The 27,722-nt window shown below is 34.8% G+C and overlaps 5 protein-coding genes across 7 annotated transcripts; 3 read left to right on the forward strand and 2 right to left on the reverse strand.

Moving 5' to 3' along the window:
- Positions 1 to 1,152: 1,152 nt before the first annotated feature.
- On the forward strand, positions 1,153 to 6,578 carry LOC115722798 (kinesin-like protein KIN-10A). 3 transcript variants are annotated; one of them, XR_009684278.1, is made up of 7 exons: positions 1,153 to 2,106; positions 2,598 to 2,753; positions 2,850 to 2,957; positions 3,052 to 3,162; positions 3,259 to 4,512; positions 4,621 to 5,434; positions 5,526 to 6,578. XR_009684278.1 is itself a non-coding variant. In XM_030652124.2 (6 exons), exons 1-6 carry the CDS (start codon positions 1,423 to 1,425, stop codon positions 4,792 to 4,794), a joined length of 2,487 nt encoding a protein of 828 aa, XP_030507984.2. In that variant the 5' UTR covers positions 1,153 to 1,422; the 3' UTR covers positions 4,795 to 6,578. The 3 variants fall into 3 exon arrangements, 1 of the variants encoding a protein (XP_030507984.2); XR_009684279.1 differs by having other exon boundaries at positions 1,193 to 2,106; positions 3,259 to 4,516; XM_030652124.2 differs by having other exon boundaries at positions 4,621 to 6,578.
- Positions 5,351 to 6,449, forward strand: LOC115723255 (polyubiquitin). Its single transcript, XM_030652698.2, has 2 exons — positions 5,351 to 5,434; positions 5,526 to 6,449. Exons 1-2 carry the CDS (start codon positions 5,351 to 5,353, stop codon positions 6,447 to 6,449), a joined length of 1,008 nt encoding a protein of 335 aa, XP_030508558.2.
- LOC115724188 (CRIB domain-containing protein RIC7) lies at positions 5,433 to 8,334 on the reverse strand. The gene is made up of 4 exons (XM_030653662.2): positions 7,880 to 8,334; positions 7,686 to 7,786; positions 7,489 to 7,558; positions 5,433 to 7,395 (listed from the first exon to the last, which is right to left on the reverse strand). The coding sequence occupies exons 1-4, from the start codon at positions 7,935 to 7,937 to the stop codon at positions 6,938 to 6,940; spliced, it is 687 nt and encodes a 228-aa protein (XP_030509522.1). The 5' UTR covers positions 7,938 to 8,334; the 3' UTR covers positions 5,433 to 6,937.
- Positions 8,335 to 10,235: 1,901 nt separating this feature from the next.
- On the forward strand, positions 10,236 to 11,825 carry LOC115722308 (putative protein phosphatase 2C-like protein 44). The gene is made up of 5 exons (XM_030651486.2): positions 10,236 to 10,412; positions 10,489 to 10,785; positions 10,910 to 11,171; positions 11,250 to 11,377; positions 11,477 to 11,825. Exons 1-5 carry the CDS (start codon positions 10,380 to 10,382, stop codon positions 11,612 to 11,614), a joined length of 858 nt encoding a protein of 285 aa, XP_030507346.2. The 5' UTR covers positions 10,236 to 10,379; the 3' UTR covers positions 11,615 to 11,825.
- Positions 11,826 to 11,839: 14 nt separating this feature from the next.
- LOC115722307 (COP1-interacting protein 7) lies at positions 11,840 to 18,951 on the reverse strand. Its single transcript, XM_030651485.2, has 13 exons — positions 18,519 to 18,951; positions 17,795 to 17,974; positions 17,449 to 17,572; positions 17,312 to 17,351; positions 17,140 to 17,192; positions 17,007 to 17,059; positions 16,352 to 16,504; positions 16,092 to 16,270; positions 14,476 to 15,983; positions 13,517 to 14,395; positions 12,850 to 13,255; positions 12,200 to 12,265; positions 11,840 to 12,095 (listed from the first exon to the last, which is right to left on the reverse strand). Exons 1-13 carry the CDS (start codon positions 18,575 to 18,577, stop codon positions 12,028 to 12,030), a joined length of 3,768 nt encoding a protein of 1,255 aa, XP_030507345.2. The 5' UTR covers positions 18,578 to 18,951; the 3' UTR covers positions 11,840 to 12,027.
- Positions 18,952 to 27,722: the final 8,771 nt, after the last annotated feature.

The raw sequence follows: 27,722 nt of genomic DNA on the forward strand, positions 1-27,722 counted from the left end.
CGGTTTACTCGGTTTGGTCGGTTTCTTGGATTTTTTGCTCACCCCTACTTTTTGGACCTTGGAACTCAAACCCTTGATGTTGTGTTGCCCAGGGAGCATGATGCTCACCTACGTGTTGGGTGTCACCTAAGCACGCCAGGCAACTTGTTCACAGGTTGAGTGTTTTGTTGCTCGAGATTAGAGTGTCGTTTGCCTTTACGCATATTATGTTTGCATTAGTTAAAGACTAAATTCAGAATCGAACAAACTAGGGTTCCAGAATCCACTTGGATGCATATGTTGTTCACCTAAATGACCAAGTGATGCTTGTGATGTACACGTGATATCTTTACTTCTCGTCTTGTGCGTTATAATGTTGTAACAACATATCCACTTAGACTGTTGAAGCAAACACTTGGAAACAACACATGTCGGGATCCACCTACTCACCCTAGTGCCTCCTTATGCTCTACTTAGGTGTTGGGCATGTTCTTAACCTTCTTGGGTTTCAGGGTCAGGATTGTTTCCTTCGTGTCATGTATCAAAAATATTTAAATAACATCAAAACAACAACAAAAAATAACATACAAATAACAAAAAATCAATAACAAATTAACAAGAGTACAACATAAAAAGACTGTATTTTCTGTAAATAAAATTCAAAAAATCGTAAAAATATTTAAAATTCCGTAAAACCGTATTTTTGTAAATTTTTTGTTATTTTTGTGTATGTGAAATAAAAGGGAAACTTACAAAAATACTGGAATTTGGGTTAACTTTTACAAAAATACTGTCACACGGAAATCTTTACAAAAATATTGTGTTTTTATAAAACACCAGTAAAACACAAAGCAGTATAACTCAAAACAACAGTAGAACACTAGTAAAACACTAGTAGAACACCAGTGAAACTTAACACAGTATACTGCAGTATGAAACTTATAAAAAAACACAGTAAAAAAGTAAAAAATACCGCCTAGCAGTATTTTTGTAAAAAAATAGCAAAAGTTAGTATACCATGTAAATTTCCCAAATAAAAAATACACAAACACAACAAAAAAAAATATATAAAAATACACAATTACCCCATTACCCCATTTGCATTTGATATATGGGCTGCTCATCTTTGGCTTTTATGTATATACATGTTTCAAAACAATTAAAATACAAGGGTATTATAGCTTACATAAAAAGAAAAGTAGTATTTATGGCATTGATTTTAAAATTTTCTCTATATTCAACGGCTATATTGTTGTTGTGTTGTGTAGTACAACAACACACAAACGTTAAAGTTTAAATTCTCAACGGCTACTTTCCTCCATCTCTTTCCCCTAATCTCTCTTTTCCACTTTCATTTCCATTTCCAGCTCTCTTTCTCTCACTCTCTTCTTCTTCTCAATTCGATCTGCAATTAAAATCAAATCTTGAATTTCTATCTTAGTAATGGCGCCTACGCCTTCCTCAAAATCCAATCAAGGCAACCCCAGCCAATTCAAGACCCCAAATTCAAAGCACCGTCTTCAATTCCACGGCCCCAAACACCACCACCACCACAACCCATCACCCAATCCCAACTCCGCCCTCCGAGAAAACCACAACCCACCGGAGCATCCCGTCGAAGTAATCGCCCGGATCCGAGATTACCCAGATCGGAAAGACCAACAACAACAACCCATTTCTACTCTTCAGATTAACCCTCAAAAGCACAGTATTCGAGTTCGTGCCGATTTCGGGTACCGGGATTTCGGCCTTGATGGGGTTTCCTTATCGGAGGAAGAGGATCTTGGTTCTTTCTACAGTCATTTCGTACAGTCAAGGATAAATAGTGTCAAATTGGGTGAGAAATGTACTATCATGATGTACGGACCCACCGGTTCGGGGAAGAGTCACACCATGTTTGGTTGTTCCAAACAACCTGGGATTGTTTACAGGTCTCTGAGAGATATTCTTGGGGATGATGATGAAGAAGGTGATGCAGATGGTGAGCGAGTTGGGGTTGGGACATTTGTTCAGGTCACTGTTTTGGAAATTTATAATGAGGAGATATATGATCTCTTGTCAAGCAATGGTGGTGGTGGTGGAGGATTTGGCCTTGGTTGGCCCAAAGGAAATGGCTCTAATTCAAAGGTAAAAAATTTCATGTGTTTTTGATGATAAGGAAATGTTACATTATGTTCTGTGCTTTTTATTTTTTAAACATATTGAGTATGATTTTGCTTAACTGAGTTTACTTTAAGTTTCCATGACTTGTGTGAACTTCTTAACTGTGTGTTACTGTATGAACACAATTTTAGCTTCTAACATGTTAAGTAAGCATAAAGTGTGAATTTTTATGTATAATTGGCAGAGAGAACTTGAGTTCTGTATGTAAACTTGTTATAGGTTTTACTAGTGTATATTAACTAGTTCCCACAAGTCACGTGGGAACTTCTTAACTGTATGCAACTGTGTGATCACATTTATAGGTTCTAACATGTTGAGTTAAGTGTCATAAAGTGTGAATTTTTGTGTATAATTGGGGAGAGAACTTGAGTTCATTGTATTAGTGTATATCACAGATTTATAACAGTTTGTTTTAGCCTGCTATAGTTTGGTAAGATGCATTTTTGTGTTTGCAGGTAAAGCTAGAAGTGATGGGGAAAAAAGCCAAAAATGCTACATACATATCTGGAAATGAAGCTGGCAAAATCTCAAAAGAGATTCAGAAGGTGGAGAAGAGAAGGATTGTTAAAAGCACCCTTTGTAATGAAAGAAGCTCCCGAAGCCATTGCCTGGTATAAAATAAATTTTTGGTGTTTTACTGGGCCAGTCAATTTTTTTTCTTGTACTATTCTGTGCTTAGATAGATACTTGTTTGTGGTTCTGCATAGGTCATCCTGGATGTCCCAACAGTGGGAGGACGGTTAATGCTTGTTGACATGGCTGGTTCTGAAAATATTGACCAAGCTGGTCAAGTTGGTTTTGAGGCAAAAATGCAGGTAAGATTATCAAGACCATGATTGTTATTCTATGTATGCAGGGTACTGACATTAATGAACGAAATGCTGAGTATTTCTTTTGTTGAAATCTCAGACAGGAAAGATAAATCAGGGGAACATAGCATTGAAAAGAGTGGTTGAGTCCATTGCTAATGGAGACTCTCATGTACCCTTTAGAGACAGCAAATTGACTATGCTTCTTCAGGTAACCATAATATATTAATGTCAGTTTCAATTGCTGGAGAGGTGACTTTCAAGTTCAAGTTTTGATTAACTTTTTCATTTTTTGTTTCTATTCAAGGATTCTTTTGAGGATGACAAGTCAAAAATGTTAATGATACTTTGTGCTAGCCCCGATCCAAAGGAGATACACAAGACGATCTCCACCCTTGAATATGGAGCCAAAGCAAAGTGTATAGTCCGTGGCCCTCTTACTCCGATCAAGGATAAAGCTGGTGGTGAAGATTCTTCCTCAGCTGTGATTTTAGGATCAAGGATTGCTGCAATGGATGAATTTATCATGAAGCTACAAAAGGAGAACAAGCTAAAAGAGAAAGAACGAAATGATGCTCACAAAGAACTAATGAAGAAAGAAGAAGAGGTCAAAGCTTTGAGAGCTAAACTTGAGCTTGTCGAAGGGAGAGATTCTGTTGAAAATGAGGAGGAAGTTAACTCAAAGGTGAATGAGTGGGCTCAGAATATGAAATGTGAACTAGACAAAAAGTTAGAGGAATGCCAGAAAATGGCCAATGAATTCGTAGAATTGGAGAGGAAGAGAATGGAAGAAAGGATACTCCAGCAGCAACAAGAACTTGAGATGCTGAGGCGGCGGTTGGAGGAAATTGAGTTGGAATTGCGATCGAAAGAAGGGAATATTGAGATAAAGACTAACAAATCTATAGAAAATGATGGAAGTGGATTTGCAAAGAGGCTGATGGGGATTTATTCTAGCAGTGATGATGCAAGCATGGTAAAGTCAATGGATCTTGACATGGATGATCAAGAACCAGTTTTTCGTGGCTTTACTTATGACAAGAATGGCAGCCCAGGTCTTAACCAGCCCCTTTCAACTACTTTGAATGGTGCTCTTGGAAATGATCTATTTGCTCCAACATATGGTGACAAAGTATCTCTAAGCACTGTTTATGAGGAAGATGAAGTTGAAGAGGAGGAAGAACACAAAGAAAGTGATGAAGATGATGAAGAAGTGAAAAAAGAAGTCATAGAGGAGAAGAAGGTTTGTGTGGTAAACTCCATCGCTAATGTGAGTCCAACTCCCTTGACATTTTCACACCAGATTTGTCAAGAGACTCCAGGGGAAGAAGATTATCTTAAATCAAATTTAGAGGAAAGATTTCAGAGTTTAGGACTCAAAAGTGTACCCCAAGATGACAAGGATTCAGAGGCTTCAAGAAAAATCCGAATTCAAAACATTTTCACACTGTGTGGGAATCAAAGAGAACTATCCAAGCACATCAGCACACCAATGCCTAAGAAAAAAGGATCAGAAAATATTGATCCTCAAGAATTGATGGTGAAAGTGGGAGGAGTTGGGGTTAGTAAGTTTAGACCATAGTCTTGTACTTGCATACTTAACTTGGATTTTTTTCTTCTCATTTTACACTTGACTGACTTTAGATTGTTTTTTTTTTCTGCATTGCAGGAGAATGGACCAGCCCTTAAGGAGTTGTCATCAGCAAAGGGTACGATTTCCCCGAGTCATCATCTAGTAACTCCTGTTCCCTTGCGATCACTGGAGAACATTGCAACCACATCTCCTGAACTTGGACCTCACTTGGGTTCTACACCTTTCATTACACTTAGAAGAAGACTTTAGGTGGGCTATTGTTCTTTTTGTATAAAAGACATGGAGTATACTCGTGTATATGAATGTTTTTATTTGGGTTTTGGATCAGTGTTCATCTGTCTGATGCTATTGGAAACTTATTTTGTAATTAGTTCCCTGATTAGAGGGAACAATATTTTTTTCCTTTGTGATGAATCAATAGCTATTTGATGATGAAAAAGCTCCCGAAACTTGATGTGTTGTTCATTTTTGTTGGTAGAATATATGCAGTGTGAAAGATTGTTATATTTTCATTGAACAAGTCAAGTAAAAGCAGTGTTTTTCTCTAACAAAGATTTTTATAATAAGTAGTGCAATTTGAGTTAACCAAGTTATGTTGATTGACTTCACTATCTAATTAATAAACTTTGTTTAATGAATTTGGTCAACTCTTGGTTTAAAATATTATATTTGCTGAGCCTGATAAAGCCTTGTTAACCAGTACATGGTATAAGTCTAAGGGTCTTATAATAACAATTAACAATTATGATAATTAAACAACCACAAGTTTTCTATCATTGAGGGAAATTTACAAAAGAATTTGTTTATGGAAGCACCAAGGCATTGGAGACTTTTATCCAGAGGATACAAGAAACTCAAATCAACCAACTTGGCTTCATCTCAACATCAGGTTCTTTCTTTAACAAAAAACTTCTATTTTGTTTTGTTTTTGGCTTTGAAATCAATAAATATTAGAACCCTTTTTCTTTCTTTTGTGGCAGAGAAACATATTCAGAAGAGTTTTGAGAGTAGCACAATTGAAGGTCATAGCAACTAAAACCATCAGAAACTTGAAAACCAAGTTAATTAGAAAGAAAGAAAATTCAAGAAAAGTCAAAGAATCCCATTTGGAAGAAGATGATGATGATGATTTTGGTTATGAACAGATAACAACAGTTGATGACAAGATTCAAAACCAACACAATAAGGACAACAAGAATCATCAGATAAGTTCAACTTGGATGAAATTATATGTCAAAATAGCAGCAGTCTCAAACAAGAAGAAAACTATTGTTGTTGAAGCAAGAGGTTATCATATTGTTCATGAAATCAAATCCAAGATTCTTGTTGCTGAAGGAATCAAACAAGATGAGTATTCTTTATTCCATGGTGGGATAAGCCTTGAAGATTACAGGACATTGGAATCACTTGGAATAAAAACCGAATCCACCCTTCATTTGATCTTCCATCCCACAACTTCATTGCCAATCATTGTTCGAACCCCGAATGGGAAACTTCTTAGTTTCCAAGTACAAGTCTTGTACACTGTTTGCAACCTCAAAACAATCGTTGAGAGCTTCATAGGTTGTCCCGTGGACGAATGCAAGATGGTTTACGCAGGGAAGGAGCTCGAGGACTGCAAGAGCTTGGCCTTTTATGAGATCGAAGAGAATTCGAATTTGGAGCTGCAGCCTTGTTGGATTCAAATTCTTGTTAAGACTTGGAGCTCAAAGACCATAACACTCCATGTTATGAGATCGAATACAATCGAAGAGGTTAAAGAAAAGCTTTTTTGTAAGGTGGGAATGCCAATTTGTAGGCAGAAGATTGTGTTTTGTGGAAGAATACTCAATGATCAAAATCGAAATCTGTCTAGTTACAATGTTCAAAAGGATTCCACTCTTCATATGTTATTGAAACATTAAAAACAAAATCTTTGTCATTTCACAAAATTTGCTTATTGATTTTGTTTTGATATTTTTGTACTTAATAAGAGAAAAAGTTGAATCATATGTATAAATGAAAAGATAACATATAGTATTAGCTTTTTACAGCACTTTTTGTATTTCTCTATTCAAAAATTCCCTCAAAGGGACAAGACATAAGAAAAAGTTAAGTCATGTACAGATTATTTAATTCTTTACTATGATATGATGACGATGTCTTCAAACTGAAATTAAATAAGAAAGTAGGAAACAAATTCAACCCAACAACTCTTGTTGTCCTATCCTATGTTGTTGTTTTTTCTAGGCAAGACAAAAAACAATGATTTATGCTGAGTTGACTTTGTTTCTCATCCAAAAGCTATAAATCATAAAAACAAATAAGAAGAAAAAAAGTGCATAGGAGATTCATATGAAAACCTCTCTGTGAGTTGGGAATAAAAGCAAAGCAATTTGGCATTATTGTGTTATTATTTGAGTTGTTGTTGTTGTTGTTCATTGTTGTTGTTCAATTCAATTAGGCCTGTTTCAGAGTCTGTTCCAAGATCAGAGTATTGAGTATCTGTCATGGATGAGGAATGATGTCCTTTTGATCTTGTGGAGCTTCCTTCTGTAGATGATGAACCCTTCTTCCTACGAGAGCTTTTGGGTATAGCAGGTTGGTGTTGAGCAGCTGAGTCCACTGATGAAAGATTAGACTTATGAGAGCGCCTAGAAGAATGGCGCGAACTGCCAGAGGAATCACCACTTCCACCGCGAGCATGGGAGGTAGCAGACGCGTCTGTTGTGGAACGCCTGCGCCTTGAATGCTTCCCCTCGGAAGAAGAACCTCTCTTGGTTGGAGAATTAGTAGCTGCTTCCAAAGAGCCACCTAAATTGCTCGAATGGTGGCGCCTTGATTTTGTATTTTCATTTTGTGTTAAAGGGTCTTCATCAAATCAAATCAAATCAATACATTTTATCAAACAATTTGTTACAACTCATTGACATAATTCCAAATCAATAATTAATCAAATTATACCTTGTTGTTGGGTAATAATAGGTTCTAATGGTCCTGATGACACTTCTGTAGGGGTCCTAAACTCACTCATCTGTAATGAATTCACATTGTTTTTATTTATAATTAAAACACCATTGCATTGCATTGCATTGCATTGGTTACCTCATACTTCAATATCATTTCCAAAGGAATGAAAAAATTAGATTAAGAAGACATACCCAACTGGGGCCATTATTTGAAGAAGGTCCATCCCAACCAATGTGAGCAACATGTTTTACATCAGTAGGAAATCCAATTTGTATTTCCTCTTCTTTCTCATCTGTCATGTTTTTTCATCATTAATGAAAAATCCCAACAAATTTTGGTTTAAACAGATAATGAATGAATGAATGAATGAATGAATTGTACTTACCAAATATCTGAGAAATGTATCTTAGGCCTTTCAATAAGCCTTTCACCTTGGTAGTCATTTTTCTTTGTTTTGTTTTGTTTATTTATTAGCTTCAATTGACACAAAAATAAACAAACAAAAAATGCCCTTTTGAAAATAAGAGGCAATTGTGAGAGTGTGAAACTTTAACAAGAATAAGAATAAGAAGAAGAAGAAGAAGAAGAAATTGAGATGATGATGGCTGCATTTATGTCCTTATAACATAACATAATAAAGATGTGAAAAATAACTCTAGTGAAATGGTTTTGTTTTGTTTTGTTTTGTTTTGACGGCCGGTCCGGCTTAGTGTTTTTTGAGGATGGTACCGGTGGCCGGTCAATCAAAAAAACAAAAATCAAAAGGATGAAATGAAAGTGAGAAAGAATATGGTTAGAAGAAGAAAAAAAAAAGGTATAGAAATGAAATGAAAGAAAGAAAAAAGTGAATAATAGGTAAAGGTGGTAAATTCCAAACCAACTGCTTTTTAGTGAATGCGCGCCAAAAACGGTTTTCTCATCAAAACTTTGTGGCTCTTCTTCATTCTCTCTCTCTCTCCAACCACTTTAATTTACATCTTTTACAATTTAATTCTAATATTTTTATTTTTAGTTTACATATGATATATTACATTTCATTTATTAATAATTTATTTTTATCATATATTATTCTTCTCTTGTAATATGTTACAAATTAAGTAATGATTTGGGTAATCATCAAACTTTATATAAAGATTAGTAATAATTTCTTTTTGAGAAAGATAACTGTTATATAAAACAAACAAAGTTATGTGGAGTATATTAATAGATCAATGAACATAAACTCTAAGGAAATTGGGCACAAGATTTTTAATATGAAATAAAACACAGTGAAAATCAGAAACTAAAGCATGAAGGGATTAGAATCCTGAGTTTTAAAATTATAATGTAGTGGGAATTGCAAGTGAATTAGGCATTGGATAAAACCAGATTTTTGTATTTGAGACTGTTATATGTAATGTAGCAGCTGTATTGTTATTGTCTCTAATCTATTCAAGGGGAGGGGCACAAAGAATGGGCATTCTTATAATCCTCTCCTCTCCTCTCCTCTCTGTATTATAAGTCATAACAAAATTCAACTCTTAAGATATATAATTCGTTAGGTTACACTGACTGACTCAAAGAGGGCAAGGACAAGTATTTTAATTCCAATGTCTATCTATCTTGTAAAAGTAACTCAGAAACTCTCATATTACGATCACCTCCTCCAAACAACATCAATTGGGAGCCACTCATCACAAACAATATTTCTAACTCCTTTTTTAAGAATCTTTCAGATTAGATGTCCACTAAAACCTAACTATCTCACTACTTTTTCTATTCATTTTCAGTGCTCACACTCTCAATTATACGTGTATTTAACCCAAATTATGTCAATTATATGATTTCCTATGTTGATGTTATTATTCTCTCTAATATTTACGCTTTTTTTTTTTGTGAGGGGCACATATTGTTACTTACAAAATAAATTGATACAAGCTAATTTGTTATAAAATTGAGTAATTGATAAATTTGCATTTGTATATATAATATATGATAAATGTTAATATCATCTTCCGTAGTATCATACCGTTTTAGGTGTATTTAAATATTGAATCTTATATAATTTAAGATAATATTTTTTCAAAAAAAATATCAGTAATCAATCGTAAGACGTCACTTATAATTGGTACATACTAGTATGCACTAATAGCAATGCTCATAATATAGTGATAGAACTAACATGTTGCTGGCCATTTACTTAAAATTATAATCACACAATTGACCTATTTGATTAAACAATCATTTCCAAAGCTTTTAATTTAAATAGTCAAAGCTTATTATATTATATCATATAATAAAACTTAGGAATTTGGAAAAGTATTGTGTCTTTTAAATCAACGGTCATGACCAACTTACCACCATCTTTTCTGCCATTTATCATGCCTTTATTATTCTTTTTTTATTTTTAATGATGCACTTTCTTGTTAAGTAAAATTCCACCAATGAAAAAGTTATATTATTTTAATTCAAACTCTATGACTAAAAAAAGTTAAATTATATTATTATCGATTGAGTTATATATAATTTCTCAAAAACAAAATAACCCCATTATTAACATGTAATTTTGGTTTGATCACACTATAAATAAACTAAATAAATGGTAAAATTAATTGAAAAGGAAAAATTAGTTTGATTACATTATCTTATTATTATTTCAACAAAAAAAAATATATATTATTTTGAAAAAAAAAAAAAAGCTGTTACAGATTTATATTTTCTAAGAGATATTTAAGCCTACTAAATTTCCTTAATTAATGCTATTAAACCAGAAATAGTATTATAGCCAGATAGATAGTTCACTCTTAATATTTTTCTTCTACTTAATAAACAAAAACCAAAGATTAATATCAAAGAAAGTTTTGTATGTACTTTAACTAAAAAAAAAGATCATATTTTTATTAATCATGGCTCTCAAGGATCTTCCTTTCAAGCTCAAGGTATAATAAAGTTTTGATCTTTATTTCATTTTCATCTTCCTTATTGGATTTACAGAGTCATAATATATATGAGCAGGGTTTTAGGCTGAAAAGATTGCCATTGGGAGAAGTGAATAAGAAGAAGAAGAAGAAAAGAGAGGTAAGAATATGTAAGCCATCATGGATGACACCAATCTCACATGGCTACCATGTGGTTGAGTCTACTCAATCTATCAGAGTTGGCTCGGACGAGTCAGAGGCTGACTCAGTGGTGGTACAAAGAGAACAGTTTGATCAACTTGAGGTTTGGTTCTTCGGAGTCTCCGATGCTAAGATTGGTGATGGAGTCAACAACTACATTCAATCACATTTTATGGACAAAAAGCCAAAAGAAGTATGTAAATTTGTAACTTGTTCAAAAGAATCAAATTATTGTCACTATATTAGATTTGTAAAAATCTCATCTTTTTCTTTGTCTTTTGTTGTAAAAATGTCATCTTTTTTATGTGGTTGTGTAGATAAGGAGAAGAAGCAAAGAGACAATGAAGAAAGCATATATGGGTGTTAGAGGAAAGATGAGAGAGACTATTCAGAAAACAGAAGAGAGAGCAAAAGCAGGGTCAGTTTCAGTGATGGTAATCAATGGTGATAAGCTTGTAATAGGTAATATTGGAGAGTACAAAGCTGTGGTTTGTAAAAATGGTGTGGCTCGTTATATGAATCCTCAACACAAGCATTTTTCATCCCCTAAACCACATTGGTCTGGTAGATTTCTTTCAGGTAAAAAACAATTTTTAATTTTCATTGATTGACCATTTTGATCATACTGTAACTAATTTGGTTTTGTTTGTATTGTAGTGAGGATGTTATCATGTCATTCTGGCAATAATACAATGCAGTCTAAAAGCTCAGAGGTTCTTGTTGGGGTTGAGAGAGTTGATTCTGATACTGAATTTGTCATATTAGCCAGCACTGGCATTTGGGAGGTAATAATAATATTTTATTATATTGTTTGTATATTAAAACCGATATAATAATTGTAAAAATAAATAGATAAGAGCATGAAAATGGTTGAACTTGAATAGGCAATGAAGCCACAAGAGGCAGTGAATCTGACAAGGCACTTAGAGGATCCACAAGAAGCTGCAGAATGCTTGGCAAAAGAAGCTATAACTAGAATGAGCAAGACCAACATTTCTTGCTTGATCATTAGATTTGATTGAAGTTATTATCCTACCACTTTCTCACTCTTTGATTTTCAAGACAAGTGTAAAAGTAGGATCTTTGTTATGGAAGCTTTTAATTGTGGAAAACTTCAATCATTTTTCTTTTTAAATATTAATTAAAGAGAATAGATGTAAGAAATATTTTAGTATAGTATGTATGTAAGCAAAAGCTACCAAATAAATGAAAAGAAATGAAAGTGAACACAAATGTGGGTGGTGGACTGTACAAAAATAAGATTAGATATAAATATATGATGTTTGTTTTGTCAATGAAACAATACAATACAAAAGAACTGAACTGAACTGAACAATCTTCATAAGTATATAACAACTCTATGACTACACCTACAATGCTGGAAAATGAAGAACACAGCTCCAAACCTCCATGTCATGTCATGCATGGCATGCCATCATGTTGCCATCTTCTTATCGCTACTTTTACTTCGGAACGGTGATAGCAAGGAGAAGTGGCGGGAAGCTGCACCCGAAGAAATTAAACCACACCTTTGGTGTCAGATAAATTTGCAAATAATTTTCATGAAATTTCACCAAAGAAACATTGAAGTTACATTTTGCACTTACGCTTTTGTGGAGTAGTGTTGGCAGTGGGAGTTTCGTCTTGAGATATTAGATTCTTCAATGTATGAACTGTTTACAGAAATGAAAACAACAGTTAACTTCTGTATTATGATATCATACATAATAAAGAAAGGAATTCCATACATTATGAGTAACATGTCAATTAAGTATTTTATTCCCTGTTCCAAAAGTTACTTCTTTTTATTTTCATCTTGAACCCCAGAAATTCTTCAAACCAAAAAGCAGGCTTAGTCTTGAGTTCACAATTGGAGCTTATTACATAACCGCTAATGTTCGGGAAGCATGAAATTCTTGGTTAGGCAACAACTAGGTGGGCCGAAGAACTAAAATGGTAAACACATCAGACCATGAGGAAGCATTAGTTTTGCTTTCCAACGAAAAAGAAATTAAAAATGAACAAAAGTCAAGTGTTTGGAACAGTATTGTTTATTCTCATATTCATTTGGTCGTATCATGAAAAGTGGAAAAACTATTTTCAGATTCATAGTCAAATGGTTTGCACCTTCTCATATGATATTTAATAAAGTGTGTGTGACTTGTGCAGGGTTTGGATTCATCAGTCTTTGGTGGGTTTGAAATTAATTAGTAAATTGAGTATGCAATAACAAGGCAGTGATTATAACGAATATTACCTTCATTTGAAACAGCGGTATTTGTTGCAGTATCATCTACCTCGGAACCATTTACGCTAATATTATCTGATTCAGAAGTACGTTCACCCGCAGAAGAGCTGTTATTCTTTCTCCCAAACTTTAACAGTCGTCTAAATCCCTTTGACGATTCCTTTACCTGAGGCTTCTCCAGGGTTTCTGGAATCTTTTCCAATTTCAGGTTTCTAGTATCCAATACGTGTGATTTCACAGAGCTTGTTGCTACAGGTTCGGGGTTTACATTGACAGCAGCTTTACTAATAACAACAGATTTCTCAGTACGATCTTCAAAAGAAGAAACCCGAGCATAGGGGGCTTGGTACTGTTTTTCAGCAATACTAAGGCTTGAGAGCTGTGGCAGCACTTTGTTCACATCAACAGTAGCAACCTAAACATTAATGTAGTAATGTCAAAAAGATACTAGAGAACCACTTTGATGAAAATTGGTCTACAATACATAATTACATAATATTTTCATATCGAGCACAACAAGAAAAGCGTGTAGTCATAACCAAAGTTCTCTTGCTGTGTTGTGTCATCGAAAGAAAGTAACAAACTACACTAAACAACTCAACTTTTCGAATACTACTAAAAGTGAAATTATTGAAAATTTCCAATGCATAGCTACTTGCATTGCAACCATACATACCTCATTTGAAGTAATTTTATCCTGTATTTGGCCATTCAGGGGCTCTTCATGAACTGTGTTTGGTGCTCGGATAGTTGCATAATCTGACACCACCGTAATGTTGTCCTCCTTTGAATATACATCAGGTACAGAAGGTTTCTCACATTCAAGCACCAAAACAGTCTTTTCAACCACTGGATTTTCGTCTGCTTCATTATGATGTGAGAGCTTTCCATTGTCTTTCTTTACTTCAGTACCTTCAGAAGTTGTAGATGACTTGGCCAAATTACCCTTCTGTGTCACTTCTTTTGTAGTAAATTTGCTCGGGGTAGTATTGGGTAACTTGGGTGTTCTAATTTTCAGTTCTGGAAGAGTAGCAGCCTTGCTTTTATCATAGTTTACTATGGCAGATAATTTTTTGCTATCAGACCCATCAGATATTTTTGATTTCGACTTTGACTTTGACACTGGCTCGGTACCTCGTGCTCTCAGCGAAGAAATTGGATGGCTACTAATCATTTTAGGCTCTGATAACCTTCTAATGCGTGACATAGATGCTTTTGTTCCATTCTCTTTCTTTGCCTCGGGCAATGAAGTCGCTGACCGGCTTATCCTGTTTCCAGCTGAGTGACTTCCTCCAATTAACCTGCTGCTGCTTTTGGATGCCTTTTGTGAATCAATGGATCCCATAGAAGAAGTTCTAGTAGGGAACCGTTGTAAAGGTGATGACGGTCCTGGCTCTGAATCACTAAACTTTGTTCCTTTGTATGAGCTCGGTGAAGTCTTCGTTGGAACTTGTTTCCTTGTTTGCTGAGCAGGGACAGTACTAGCTCCTCTGGCAGCAATTCTCTTTTGCCTTTCAATTTTCAAAGCTTCTATCCGCTTCATCTCTGCCTCTTCCTGTAGATACAAGTGAAAACGATGACCAATGTTCATAGAATTACAGATATGTTATGAAATAACAGCAAGTAGTAATGTACCTTCTCTTTCTTTACTTTTTGGAGATCAGCTTTAAAGCTTCTCAACTTCTCAGCACGTGCCCGTGCTTCTTCCAAAGGACTCAATTTTGAAGGCTTACCTCGCCTTATTGGCCCAACATTCTTCTTCTTATCATCTTGAAGCAATTTAGATTTTGGGCCCTTATCTGGCTTCTTAGATGTCTGATTAGCATTAGTTGCCACCTCCTTACTTCTCTTATTTTGTGAAGCACCCTGTGTTTCATAATCCAAAGCAGGGTCATAGCCAAACGCCCCAATTTCATCCCCGCGTTGAGGCCTCATACTTAATTCTTCAGGTTCATAATGGACTTGGACCCCACCGTTCTCTTCTTTGCCAGTGGCTGACCGGAATTCAGAATCCATATGAATAGGGTTGCCATTTCCAACTTGATCTAGTGAAGCTGATCTTAAGGCAACTATATAGGAATCATCATCCATATTTTGAGAGGACCTCCTGTCCATATTTCTTTCCACACCTTCAAATCCATTAGCAGAACTTGTAAACCCTGATTGTTTTTGCCTATTAATCATAAAATCTTCATTGGATGACCTCCTATAGCTCACCCTTCTTCCATTTACTTCAGAATAGAGTACATCGCCTTCACCATCGATATCCCCATTTATGCCATCTCTTTTAGAAATCATAGCTTCATCCATAGAATTTTTCGGCAAGCGAGTCATGTTTCCACTTATATTTTGCATGTCCATTGCACCCCCATTTCGAACTACACCATTATCTTGCCCTCCAAAAAATATAGGATCTTCACCACCAGTATTTTGACGTTGTTTTGAATGAACTTTGCCGTTCTCCATAGAGTACATACCTTGATCAACATCACATTTTTCATCATCGGCGTCTCTAAGTAAGAAATTCTGAAATGCTTGCCAATGTCCTCCATCTGCCACCTTCCCATAACTTATTTCTTCCTTATCAGCTGAATTGTTTTTATCTGCAGATTTTATATTGTTGTCTTTCTTTCTTGAGGCCCTTCGAGAGTTGTTTCTATCCTCGTCTGTTTCAGAGCCTGAGGCTGATTGTGATTCGGAATCTGAATAACTGTGTCCCTTTGAAATGTAATTAAGGTTTCGAATAACAACCGTGCCTGATTGTTTTTTACCTGACCGGCTACCTCTCTTACGCGATTCTCGACTTTGTGAATTTTCTAACTCAACATCATCCGACGATCTTGTTCTGGAAGCATCCATATCACATGTTTCTGATTCAGCATAGCTATAACTACTGTCCATGGAGTGCCTTTTCTGTCCCATTCTCTTACCAGAATGCAATCGAGGATCCTCAGCTGCTGGATAAGGTGACTGAAAATATGGGCTACCAGGGTAATTCTGATAGTAAGGCATGCCTTGCATGGGATATGGTTGATATCCAGGCATAACACCAGGAGGAGAATGAATAGGCCATGGTGGGAACATTTGATGTGGAAACTGACCTTGTGGAGGAGGAAGCTGGTTTTCCATTGGAGTCTTTTCATCTGGAAGAAAGGTAGAGAAAACAAACAAGTATGTTAAGCAATAAATAGTTTTGGAAGCTTATTTTTCGGTATTTTCTTTCATGTTGAGGAGATTTGTAATACTATTACCTGGTTTCCCATTGCTTTCAGCAGCAAATTCAGCGGCCACATTAGGAAGCATGACACCCGATGCATTCATGGCAGTGAAGTCTGCACCTCTAGCCATTGCTTCAGCTGCTTCAATTTCAAGCCACTGGCCAGATTCATGCTTTTTCTTCCATAACTCCTTAAATCTTTTACAAGCATCCCTGGTACATTGACAAAATTAATAATAATACAACGAAAGTCTCTTATTGGTAAAAAAATATCTTATGGGAGATTGTGCTCACTTTAAACGTGAGGCTCCAAAGCTTTCAGAGAATGACACCATTGGGGGAATATCATCAATGTTAAAACCAGCTGCTACAGCACGTGCAAAAGCCATGCCTTGCTCTTTCTGCAGCACAGTTTTGCGAGTTTCCAGGACTTTCAAAAGCTGAACTCTATAATGAATACAATAAAGACAAGGAATTACCATTAACTGTATTACAATTCAAATAAATTTTGACAGCCTGAACACACAAGGACAATCAAAATCACCATTGAGTTTACTTGGAATTGTTCATTTCTATATCCTAATATCTAGTAAACCAAATAAGTATGTTTTAGCTATTGCATGTGAACCAAAACAAAGAGGATTTATGCCATACTTACACACAGCAATATAACACTCTATCATATTGAACACAAGTTGACGTACGTAATAGTACAGAGCTCAAGTGTACAGCATTCCTTGTCTACAATGACTATAAATTAGCAAAAAGTTAAAAGATGTGAGGCTTCTTTGATGAATATGACGCTATATGTGATCATCGATTTGCTCACCCATTAAAAGACAATCCTTATTACTCTAATGATTTAGCCTATGCTGTAACTTTTATCATTATAGGAAATTTATAATCAGATACATCAGAAGTTTGCATGAATGAAATAGTATGTATGTACTTCGAATTCCCCTCTTTTGCAGTCGATCCATTCGATTGTGGCTGTACTCCAGGCTGAAAAATCACACACAAAAAAATTAGATTAGAAACAGTACTCACCTTGTAAAGAATGACTGCTTTTAGTTAATACTCACCTTGTAAAGAATGATTGCTTTCTCGTCATTGATATCTGGCAAGGTTCTGCTACCTGTCCAATATCATTGGAAGCTATTTAAGCCAATAGAAAATAAACAATACACAGGAAAGAGTTAACAATATGCTAGGAGCAAAACCAAATTCCAAATTCCTTCTTTTCTTACAAAATACCTTCTATGCTTTCCGCAGGTTTTGACAGATGTTCTTCTACCTGCCACACAAAAAATAACCCGAAACTGAACTTTCTCATTCTGTAATAATACGAGACAAGGAAGCTAATTTTCCTCAGAAATAACATATGTACTTACAACATTAAGAGTTGTTGTGTCATTGTTTCCCTGAATTGCAATTGCCTCCTCAATCTGTAATATCTCAGATTCCAAGGTGTACACCCGTTCCAAAACCTCTGGAGTTCGGACAAAGCGAACAAACCTAGAGATATACATTACACATTAGCTTCGAAAGCAAATGAATATAGAGAATGAAATCAAAAGAATAAACATTTTTTGCAAGACAAACTCCATAACTAGCTCCTCAGTAAGATATGATTGCTTATGAAAAAGGTTATCTTTTTATATTACATTCATGTTGATATATATAGCAGTTCTCATGGGTTAAGACAAATTTTAATATATAAGTAAAAGCAATACAGACCTTTCAACTGTACCCTTGGTGAACCACCAAGCATCACTTGATGGATCTGGCTCAAGGATAATTGAATAACCCCCCTTGGCCATTTGTTCTTGGGCAGTTTTCAAGTGAGCAAGAAATGGATTCAGTAAACCTGAATCTATCTTCTCTGTCTTTCCATTTGCAGATATAACCAAATCATACCTACAACAAGTTAAAAAAAGAAACACAAAAATATTAAGGTTGTCAATCTCATGGTAGAATGTCAATGTTTACAAATCACATAAAAGTAAAACATTAAAAATGACTTCACCTACCAACTCTGAATTACATTTTTATAATTTCATCCTTAAAAGCCAAGAAAATAAAATTCAGTGTTGCTTGTCAACTAAAATTCTTACTAAAGATTAACAATTGAAGACTAAATGAACTAGAAAGCAATGCTATGAGACCCAGAAAAGTAAAATAACTTTACTTTACTAAAACGAATAAAACAAAAATCATTTCTTTATAAATCTTAGCTTTCAATAAAACCCTCAAAGATCCATAACCAAAAACGTAACGAAAATAAATTCAGATCTTTTAAGAAACAATAAACAGTTTCCATCTCAGTCATTACTATCAACAAATTCTTCGTTCCAAGATTGCATGGTAAAAAATCTAATCAATAATCATTTGGGAAATCAAACATAAAAAGAAACAACTCAGTAGTCTCTGAAACCCCAAAAGAAGTAGATCAGATTCTTACCTAGTCCGAGTGGGTGTGAGTTGAAAGACAACCGAGTCAATCAGAGCTGAATGCTTCATTTTCAAAAGAGGAATCTTTTTCTCACCCAAAAAATGCTACCGCTTTAGGAGCTTTAAACGAAAATGGCAGTGAAAAGTGGGATCATGGAGACATGGGGGGAGAAAAGGGTAAGTCAGGAAATCAAAAGAAAATGGGATTGAGTGTAAAGATACACGAGTTTCAGAGAAAACCCAGAAAGGAAAGTTTCAATCTTTAGCTATTAAAAAGAATAAAAAACTGAACTTTAAGAGAGGGAGAGAGAAAGGGGGATCAAGATTGTGGAAGAAACCCAAAAAGAAAGAAGAGCTTCCCACCCACCTAGGATACCCAGTGTTTAAGCAGAGACTGAAAAAGTTGGCTGTGAATAGAGAGAGAGATGTAGATATTGAGCCGTTGAATAAAGGAAACATGAGAGGGGTATAATGGGAAATAAAGCATGAGAAAAATCGGTACTTAAGCGAAAAGGACAAAGTTCTTATTTTTCTCTTTAAAGCATAGTTTTAGTAGTTGGAGATGTTCGTGTATGAAATTACGAAAAAGCCCTCTGAGGTCATTTTCCACAATAAAACAACCGTTGAACACAAACTATTTACGAATATTAACTCTTTTTAAAGACAAAGTCTTGACTCTAACATCACATCAAACCCTACGTTACTACAATTTTGTCTAAACTCTAAAACTATTACAAGTAAATACTAAATAAATACCATGAAAATCTACATATTTTATTTGTTTAGTAGTCGACCATCAAACCCGTACGTAGATTACTACAACTTTGTCTAAACTCTAAAATAATTTACATGTAAATGCTAAATATCCCCAAGTATATTAGAATTAATCTAAATTATCAGTGTCTAATACCGTAAAAGATAATATATTGTTATTGGTTCAATATGAAATTTTACATAATTTTATTTCATAAATAAAATAAAAAATTATTAACGGCTTACTCTTAGTCATATCGGTATGATGTTAAACACTTTAATTAAGGTGCTTAATAGTTTATATTTCATGTTAAGTATAATTATAGTGTTATTATTTGTTTTTTATGGTAAAGAAGTTGCACACTTATTTTTATGAATATTTTGAGTCACAGATTAAAAATAGATGTAGAAATTATTTGTATGTAGTGTGCTTAAATGTACTATTGTAACATGCATATATATAATTATTTTTTTAAACAAATAATAGTTTAATCAATATTTCCAACCATGTATTATATAAGAAAATTCGATTGACAAATAATATATTAATATTTTAAAACTTAAGCAAGTCCTAGGATGCTGGTGTGGTGCCCTAGCTACCCTCTCAATTTATTAATTATTATTTTCATAATATAATTTCGTTTATATTTTAGTGATTTATTATTCTAGGGTATGTTTGGTTAGAAAGAAAAATGGAATAGAATTTAGTATAGAAACTAAAATTTAGTTCAGAACAATATCATAATTAACAAACGACTACTAATGAAAAAGAAAAAATAGAAGGAAATAAGTTATAAAAGTAAAGAATAATAATTAATAGTTCACTAAAAAAACCATATATATAGATATAATAGTAAAAATAATAATAAATTAATTAAGATATAAATTATTTTTTTTTATAGTAAGAATAAAAATATTTGTGATAAGGAAAGAAACTTGAAAAAAATAGCAAAATAAATAAGTTGGTTGGGATTTATTTATTTATTTATTATTGAAGGTATAGGATTAGGTGTATATATCCAATTTTATGAAGAAAATAAACAAAAACTTTAGCCTAAACTTACAGCTATTTTTTCTATTCTTTATTTATTTATGTTTTTTATTTTTGTATGGCTAAACTACAAGTAATTAATTCGACTTGTTGGTTTCGTTTGGTATAATTAAAGTTATTTTAATGTGTTTAGTAGGGGCATTGCTAATGCATAATCATCAATTTTGCTCTTTAATTTAACATTAATTTTTTCAAAATAATTAATAATAAGTTAGTATACAAAAACAAACAATAAGTTACTTCATGCAAAGGTAAGTTAATTATTTTATTTAGGGTAATTAGTAATTTTCCCTCCGAACTTTGACATGTACTAAATCGTGTCCCCTATACTTTTTTGGCCGTTAAAAATTCCCTCCGAACTATTGAGATTGTTAAATTTAAGGACTTTTGTCTAATTTTAGTAAAAAAATTCTAACATGGATAAAAGTTCAAGGAGCATGATTTAGTACATATCAAAGTTTGGGGCATAATTTGGTAGATATCAAAGTCTGAGGAGCATGGTGTGACAATCAGTAGTCCTGTGATCCGTAAGGGGAAACACCGGGTAAGCTGTGCAATCCCACACCGCCTGGGGAAGGTCAAGTGGGATGATTCTGAGACTGTGTAGGTATGGGATTACACAGTTGAAGAGAGCTTAAATGGATTGATTGGTACTACCTATGTCAACAAGGTGCATCTTGTTTTTCGGTAGCCCATCTCGAAAGAACTCCACAGTTAAGCGTGCTTGGCTTGGAGCAATTTCAAGGATGGGTGACCTCCTGGGAAGTTTTCCCAGGATGCGTGTGAGTGAGGACAAAGCACACTGGAAACACTCGTGTTGGTCTGTAGGGTGAGTCATCAATCCATGAAGCAGCCAGAGTGACGAACTCGTGTATAAGAGCCATTAGTCCGTGGGTGTAAGGACCCAATGGAGGCTTGAAGCGGGGACGTTACAAATGGTATCAGAGCCTTGACCCAGCCGGAAATGTGGTCGACGAGGACGTCGGACCCCGTAAGGGGGGGTGATTGTGACAATCAGTAGTCCCGTGATCCGTAAGGGGAAACACCGGGTAAGCTGTGCAATCCCACACCGCCTGGGGAAGGTCAAGTGGGATGATTCTGAGAATGTGTAGGTATGGGATTACACAGTTGAAGAGAGCTTAAATGGATTGATTGGTACTACCTATGTCAACAAGGTGCATCTTGTTTTTCGGTAGCCCATCTCGAAAGAACTCCACAGTTAAGCGTGCTTGGCTTGGAGCAATTTCAAGGATGGGTGACCTCCTGGGAAGTTTTCCCAGGATGCGTGTGAGTGAGGACAAAGCACACTGGAAACACTCGTGTTGGTCTGTAGGGTGAGTCATCAATCCATGAAGCAGCCAGAGTGACGAACTCGTGTATAAGAGCCATTAGTCCGTGGGTGTAAGGACCCAATGGAGGCTTGAAGCGGGGACGTTACACATGGTTTAGTACATAAACAATCACTAAAACAGTAGAATTGAATGAAATTAGACAAAAGTCCTTAAATTTAATAATCTCAATTGTTCGGGGGAATTTTTAACGGTCAAAAAATTTCAAAAGACACGATTTAATACATGTTAAAGTTCAGACAGAAAAATCACTAATTAGCCTTTTATTTATTAGCTAACTAATTAATAATTAATTATTTAGTCTTTCTTACTCATAGATTATATTTCGTAGTAGCTATATATAATAATACAGCAACGATTATGATTTAATTGCAATTAATTAATAATATTGTTGGGGCTAGGGTAGCTAGCTAGTACTATTAATATTGATTTATATATAAATGTAATTACTTGTTAATTTTTAAAAAATAATTAAGAGAAAAATGTGAGGTCCACACGCTAATGATTTTATGAGAGAGATGTTAATAAAAATAATTAGTAAAGTCATTAATTGTTGGGCCTCCTACCCAACCTAATTATTATGCAAGCTTTATATAATAAATTAAAAAAGAAATTAATATATATATATTTCTATAATATTACACTACAAAAAATGAGATTTTTGCTGAGCGTATTTTTGTATTAGAATAAAAATTAGGTATTATATGGGTGAAACAACATTTACTTTTGCTAGCAAAGAGGATTAACAAATCTGAGTTGGTATTAAAATTTTTACCAGTGTAAAATGAAAAGTGTTGACAAAAATAACTTTTCCTAGTACATCTACGCGCTAGTAGAAAGTATTATGAGAGAGGGTTTTACACAGCTTCTTATGCCAGCACAAATATAAATTGCGCTAGTAAAAATACGTTTTGCAGCAAAAATATGTGCTAGTAAAATAATGACATTTTTGTCAGTAAAAATATGTGCTGGGTAAAAATAACTTTTGCTAGCACATTAATGAATTGTTCTGGCAAAAATATAATTTTTTATGTGTTAATTAAGCAAAAAGTATATATGATATGAATTCATCATGGTTTGATTAATATAGATGCAACTTTGTTTGAGGAGGGTTGAAGTTATGGTTTGGGGTTAGTGACTCGGAATACTTATGGCATGCTTATTGAAGGTTATTTTTGCTTGGTAATGTCCTTCGTTTAAGAATGTAAAAATTTATTTGCAAACTTGAGAAATATTTTTTTTTTTATTAAGTGATCAACTAATGTAGTAGCTTGTAGTTTTGCTAAAGTTGTTATCTTATACCTTGGTTGTTATTTTAGTTTGGAATTTGTTCTAACTGAGTTGTTACTTACGATAGAAATTAATGCTTATAAATAAAATTGATTTTCCATTAAAAAAATTCCATATTTCAAAATATTCATGATCATTAGGTTACATATTAATCTGTCAAGAGAGAGAACAATTTGATTGAGCCTGCATACAATCAAATTTTTGGCACATGAATGGAGCAGTACTAGAAACACACTACTATGAATCAATTGTGATAAAAGCAACCAAAATACCATATTGTGTCTGTCAAAGATTGACAATACACTAACTTAAATAACAAAATAAAAAAACACAGCCAAGATCTCCACCTCTACCAAACCCGAATTGCCACCCCAATCCCACAGCCAACCTTGGAGAGTCCTGAATCAACAAACATATCTAACCTTTTAGACGAGAAATCCCGCTCCATTAGAGGTAATTCCCTGTGAGGCGCTATCTCCATGAAAAAAAATGTGTATTCCTATTTAAAAAACTAAATTGAAAGTTCAAACATTTGCAACAGAATATTAAATTAAACCATATTTTTGACACTATTATTCATATAAAAATTTTAAACTAATAAAATACTTACTATTGTAACTGTTGAAATTAAATCCATCTAAGTCTTTTCTTAACCATAAGTCGGTTACATGAAAAGCAACTTGCACATCTACAACAACCTAAATACAGTTACAAATAAAAGATCCTAACTACCATAACAGAAATAGAAGATATACCTGCCAGCTCATCTATCCTAGACCAGTTTTCTGATCCTTTTTCCCAAAGATAAAAGGCGCTTCGGTCTCATTTTTGGGCAGATCTGAATACTAGAGAGAAAGAGAGAACCTGTAATTGCTCTGAGTTCAATGATAAGAACTCAGAGTTGAGAAAAAGAGAGAAAGAGTGAGAATTCTGTGTGTAGAGAGAGATAGAAGTAGAAACCAGAGAGAAATACATAGCAGTAAAGAATCGAAGTCTTACCAGTTGTTCTTGTAGCTGGAAGCTTCATGAAATACTGTGTTTGATTCTCTTCTTCCCTAACTCACTTCTGCATAACCTTTCTCTCTAATTTTGAACTGTGCATGCATGAACTTTGATCTAACCCTATTTGTTCGTAGCTAAGAAAACTTGATCACCTTTCTTGCTTTAATTTTGGTAAAGTTAAATTGGTTTTCAATTGAATGCATGGTGTCAAAAATTGGTGTGTGATACGTGGACAGATTGTGTCCACTTGCTGAATTGTTAAAGGTCAAGATTGACCTTGTGTCTTGTGTGTGAAAGTTGACTTGTGTAGGGATAAGATTGTAAAATCCCAACAGTGGTATCAGAGCAAGGTTTCTTGCTAAAGAAAGTCAACCCAAGAAGATCAAGAAAGCTAGTCAAAGCTGGAAGAACTTGATCCACAGCAAGGAGATTTCCAAATTCAGGATTTTGTGGACATTCCCTTGAATGATCCAATTGAAAACTCTCTAACTCAATACTCTATTTCAGATTTCATTAAAATGAGTAATATCAAATTAGACATTGATAGATTTGATGGTTCTGGTGATTACAGGATTTGGAGGAGAAAAATCAGATCACTTTTGGCACAACAAAAACTGCTAAGAGTTCTTGAAGAACCAATTGAATGGCCAGAAGGCACTTCAAGAATCCAGCAAGAAGAACTTCTGGAAACAGCAACAGGGATAATAATTTTTAATTTGTCTGATGCAATTATCAGACTTGTGGACAAAGAAGAGACCCCAGCCAAGATTTGGAGGAAATTGGAAGAACAATTCCAACAGAAGTCTCTCACCAACAAAATCTTCTTGAAAGAAAGAATTTTTGGTTTCAAGATGAGTCCAACTAAGTCCCTGGATCAGAACTTAGATGAGTTCTTGAGGATGCACATTGAGTTAGCAAACTCAGGTGAAAATGAGGCTTTGAGTGATGAAAATCAAGCCATCATTATCTTGAATTCACTCCCTGATTCTTACAGAGAAGTGAAAACTGCCATTAAATATGGTAGGACTGAAATAACATTGGATGAGGTCATTTCTGCTTTAAAATCTAAGGATTTGGAAATGAAAAATGAGAAGTCAGGGAACTCTCATGGTGAATTAAATTTCAGTCAAGGAAAGAGTAAATTCAAGAAGACTCCCTACAGGAGTAGGAGTCAAAACCATGGACCTAACAAAGGTTCTAACCATGGAAGGGGAAGGTCTCAATCTAAAGGGCCTAAAGACTCAAATGGATGCTTTCATTGTGGAAGAGTAGGTCATATGAGGAAGGATTGCTACTACTGGAAAAGAAGTAACAAAAACAGAAGTGATAGTCAAGAACAGTCAGATAATCACAGATCTGACTACCACTCAAACAGAAATAAAAATCAGCAAGAAGCTAATTACACAGATGGATATGAGAGTGGGGAACTATATGTTGCTGCATCATCTTTTAAAGATGATTGGATCATAGACTCTGGGTGTACTTTTCACATGACTAACAGTAAAAGTTTTCTTACTGATTTCAGGGCATCAACTGGGGGAAAAGTCATACTTGGAAACAACCAATCATGCAACATTGAAGGCTCTGGAACACTTAGTTTCAAAATGTTTGATGGAGTAATCAGATCACTCACAGGGGTCAGGTATGTCCCTAATTTAGCTAGAAATCTTATTTCTATAAGTGTTCTAGATGACATGGGTATTGTGAGTAAAATTCAGGCAGGTACAATAAGATTAAGCAAGGGATCTATGACTATCATAAAGGGTTACAAACATGAAGGATTGTACTACCTACAAGGAGAACCAGTAACTCAATGCAACAACTCAGTGGCCATTTCAACTGATGACAAAAGGCAGTCCTATGGTCTTCTGATTAGGATCCATGTCTTGTTCTTCTTTAGGGAAACCATTTCTTCATCCATAGCACCATGCCATTTCTTAGCATCTTTTCCAGAAATTGCCTCTTCATATGAATTTGGTTCTGACAAACTTGTAGCACCTAGGTAAGCATAGGCCAAGACTTCTTCCCATACATTTAACATGTATTTCTGATTTGGCTTTGGAATTCTTCTTGCCCTATCCCTTGCAAGTTGATAGTCTTCAAGAGCTTCAGTTTCTGTATGTTGTTCAGTGTCAGGTTCCACCTGATTAGTGTCAACATTCAATTCTGGACTCCCTTGATCTTGAATATCAGGTTCCACCTGATTTGTATCAGGTTCAGGGACATTGTGTTCCACCTGATTGGTGCCAGGTGTTTGATTTTGACTCAACACTTGGTAATCAACTTTTGTACCTGCATTGTTAGGCTGTAAAGGAGTTTCTGCACTAGATAAATTGTTAGTAACACAAGGAAATTCATCTTCCTTAAAAATAACATCTCTACTATTAATAGTTTTAAGACCAGGTTTAGATTTTACCCACAGCCTGTATCCCTTAGTGCCTTCTGGATAGCCTAAAAATATGCATTTTAGAGCTCTAGACTCTAATTTTCCCACACTTTGGTGTGCATAAGCTGCACAGCCAAAGACTTTCAAATTTGACAAATCTGGAGGTTTTCCAGACCACACTTCCTCTGGTGTCTTGTAATCAATAGCACTGGCTGGACATCTATTGATTACATAGGCTGCAGTCATCACAGCTTCTCCCCAAAATGCTTTGGCAAGTCCAGATTGCAGTAACAAGCATCTGACTTTGTCCATCAAAGTCCTATTCATTCTTTCAGCAACTCCATTTTGCTGAGGAGTGAGTCTGACAGTTCTATGTCTTTGAACCCCTACTTCTTTGCAATAGCTGTCAAAAATATCATTACAGAACTCCAAACCATTGTCAGTTCTAAGATGCTTAAGTTTGTAATCAGTGATATTTTCCATCAAGGTTTTCCATTGAACAAATCTACTAAATGCATCATTTTTATTTTTAAGTAGAAAAATCCAAACTTTCCTAGAGTGATCATCCACTATAGACATGAAATAGGCATTACCTCCATGTGTTAGAGTCTTTTCAGGACCCCATAAGTCAGAATGTACATATTCTAGAGGGTGTTTAGTTTTGTGTATACCTGTCTTGAATTTTAGTCTATGGTGTTTTCCCAAAATGCATGATTCACAAAAATCAAGTTTTCCCACCTTGTCTCTGCCTAGTAGGTTTTGCTCACTCATTACTTGCAATCCTTTTTCACTGAGATGCCCTAGCCTTCTGTGCCTAAAGGAAGGAGCATCATTGCTTGTAAATGGTTATTCAAACACAAGGAAGGGAGAACTGAGAATGACCCTATAAGATACAAGGCTAGGCTTGTGGCTAAGGACTTCACACAAAAGGAGGGACTAGACTTTACAGAAATCTTTTCACCAGTGGTTAAGTACAAAACAATTCGAATCATGCTTGGACTTGCTGTCCAATATGACTTAGAAGTGGATCAAATGGATGTCACCACTGCCTTTTTGCATGGGGAATTAGAAGAGGACATACTAATGGAACAACCTAAAGGATACATTGAGAAAGGAAAAGAAGACTATGTTTGCAAATTGGTAAAGTCCCTATATGGATTGAAACAATCCCCAAGGCAATGGAATAAAAGATTTGATGAATTCATGCACAAAAGGGGATTTCAGAGAAGCTATTATGACTCTTGCCTATACTACAAGGGTAGTGATATTAAAGAAGCAATCTACTTACTTTTGTATGTAGATGATATGCTTATAATAAGCAAAAAAAGAGCCAAGGTAGAACTCATGAAGAGTTGGTTAAAATCAGAGTTTGAAATGAAAGAC

This window comes from Cannabis sativa, chromosome 9 (genome assembly GCF_029168945.1).
Source record: "Cannabis sativa cultivar Pink pepper isolate KNU-18-1 chromosome 9, ASM2916894v1, whole genome shotgun sequence".
Lineage (NCBI taxonomy): Eukaryota > Viridiplantae > Streptophyta > Magnoliopsida > Rosales > Cannabaceae > Cannabis > Cannabis sativa.

What these genes read in the sequence shown, in the direction of transcription:
- LOC115722798 (XM_030652124.2), top strand. Translation starts at nt 1,423, where the DNA reads ATGGCGCCTACGCCTTCCTCAAAATCCAATCAAGGCAACCCCAGCCAA. An exon ending in GTTTTGAGGCAAAAATGCAG is followed by an intron (nt 2,958 to 3,051) that starts GTAAGATTATCA and finishes TTGAAATCTCAG; the next exon opens with ACAGGAAAGATAAATCAGGG. An exon ending in TGAAAGTGGGAGGAGTTGGG is followed by an intron (nt 4,513 to 4,620) that starts GTTAGTAAGTTT and finishes TCTGCATTGCAG; the next exon opens with GAGAATGGACCAGCCCTTAA.
- LOC115723255 (XM_030652698.2), top strand. Translation starts at nt 5,351, where the DNA reads ATGGAAGCACCAAGGCATTGGAGACTTTTATCCAGAGGATACAAGAAA. An exon ending in TGGCTTCATCTCAACATCAG is followed by an intron (nt 5,435 to 5,525) that starts GTTCTTTCTTTA and finishes CTTTTGTGGCAG; the next exon opens with AGAAACATATTCAGAAGAGT.
- LOC115724188 (XM_030653662.2), bottom strand. Translation starts at nt 7,937, where the DNA reads ATGACTACCAAGGTGAAAGGCTTATTGAAAGGCCTAAGATACATTTCT. An exon ending in CAAATAATGGCCCCAGTTGG is followed by an intron (nt 7,559 to 7,685) that starts GTATGTCTTCTT and finishes AATTCATTACAG; the next exon opens with ATGAGTGAGTTTAGGACCCC. An exon ending in TATTATTACCCAACAACAAG is followed by an intron (nt 7,396 to 7,488) that starts GTATAATTTGAT and finishes GATTTGATGAAG; the next exon opens with ACCCTTTAACACAAAATGAA.
- LOC115722308 (XM_030651486.2), top strand. Translation starts at nt 10,380, where the DNA reads ATGGCTCTCAAGGATCTTCCTTTCAAGCTCAAG. An exon ending in ATCTTCCTTTCAAGCTCAAG is followed by an intron (nt 10,413 to 10,488) that starts GTATAATAAAGT and finishes ATATATGAGCAG; the next exon opens with GGTTTTAGGCTGAAAAGATT. An exon ending in GTCTGGTAGATTTCTTTCAG is followed by an intron (nt 11,172 to 11,249) that starts GTAAAAAACAAT and finishes TTTGTATTGTAG; the next exon opens with TGAGGATGTTATCATGTCAT.
- LOC115722307 (XM_030651485.2), bottom strand. Translation starts at nt 18,577, where the DNA reads ATGAAGCATTCAGCTCTGATTGACTCGGTTGTCTTTCAACTCACACCC. An exon ending in AAGCAATCATTCTTTACAAG is followed by an intron (nt 17,060 to 17,139) that starts GTGAGTATTAAC and finishes GTGATTTTTCAG; the next exon opens with CCTGGAGTACAGCCACAATC. An exon ending in TACCGCTGTTTCAAATGAAG is followed by an intron (nt 12,266 to 12,849) that starts GTAATATTCGTT and finishes TTCTGTAAACAG; the next exon opens with TTCATACATTGAAGAATCTA.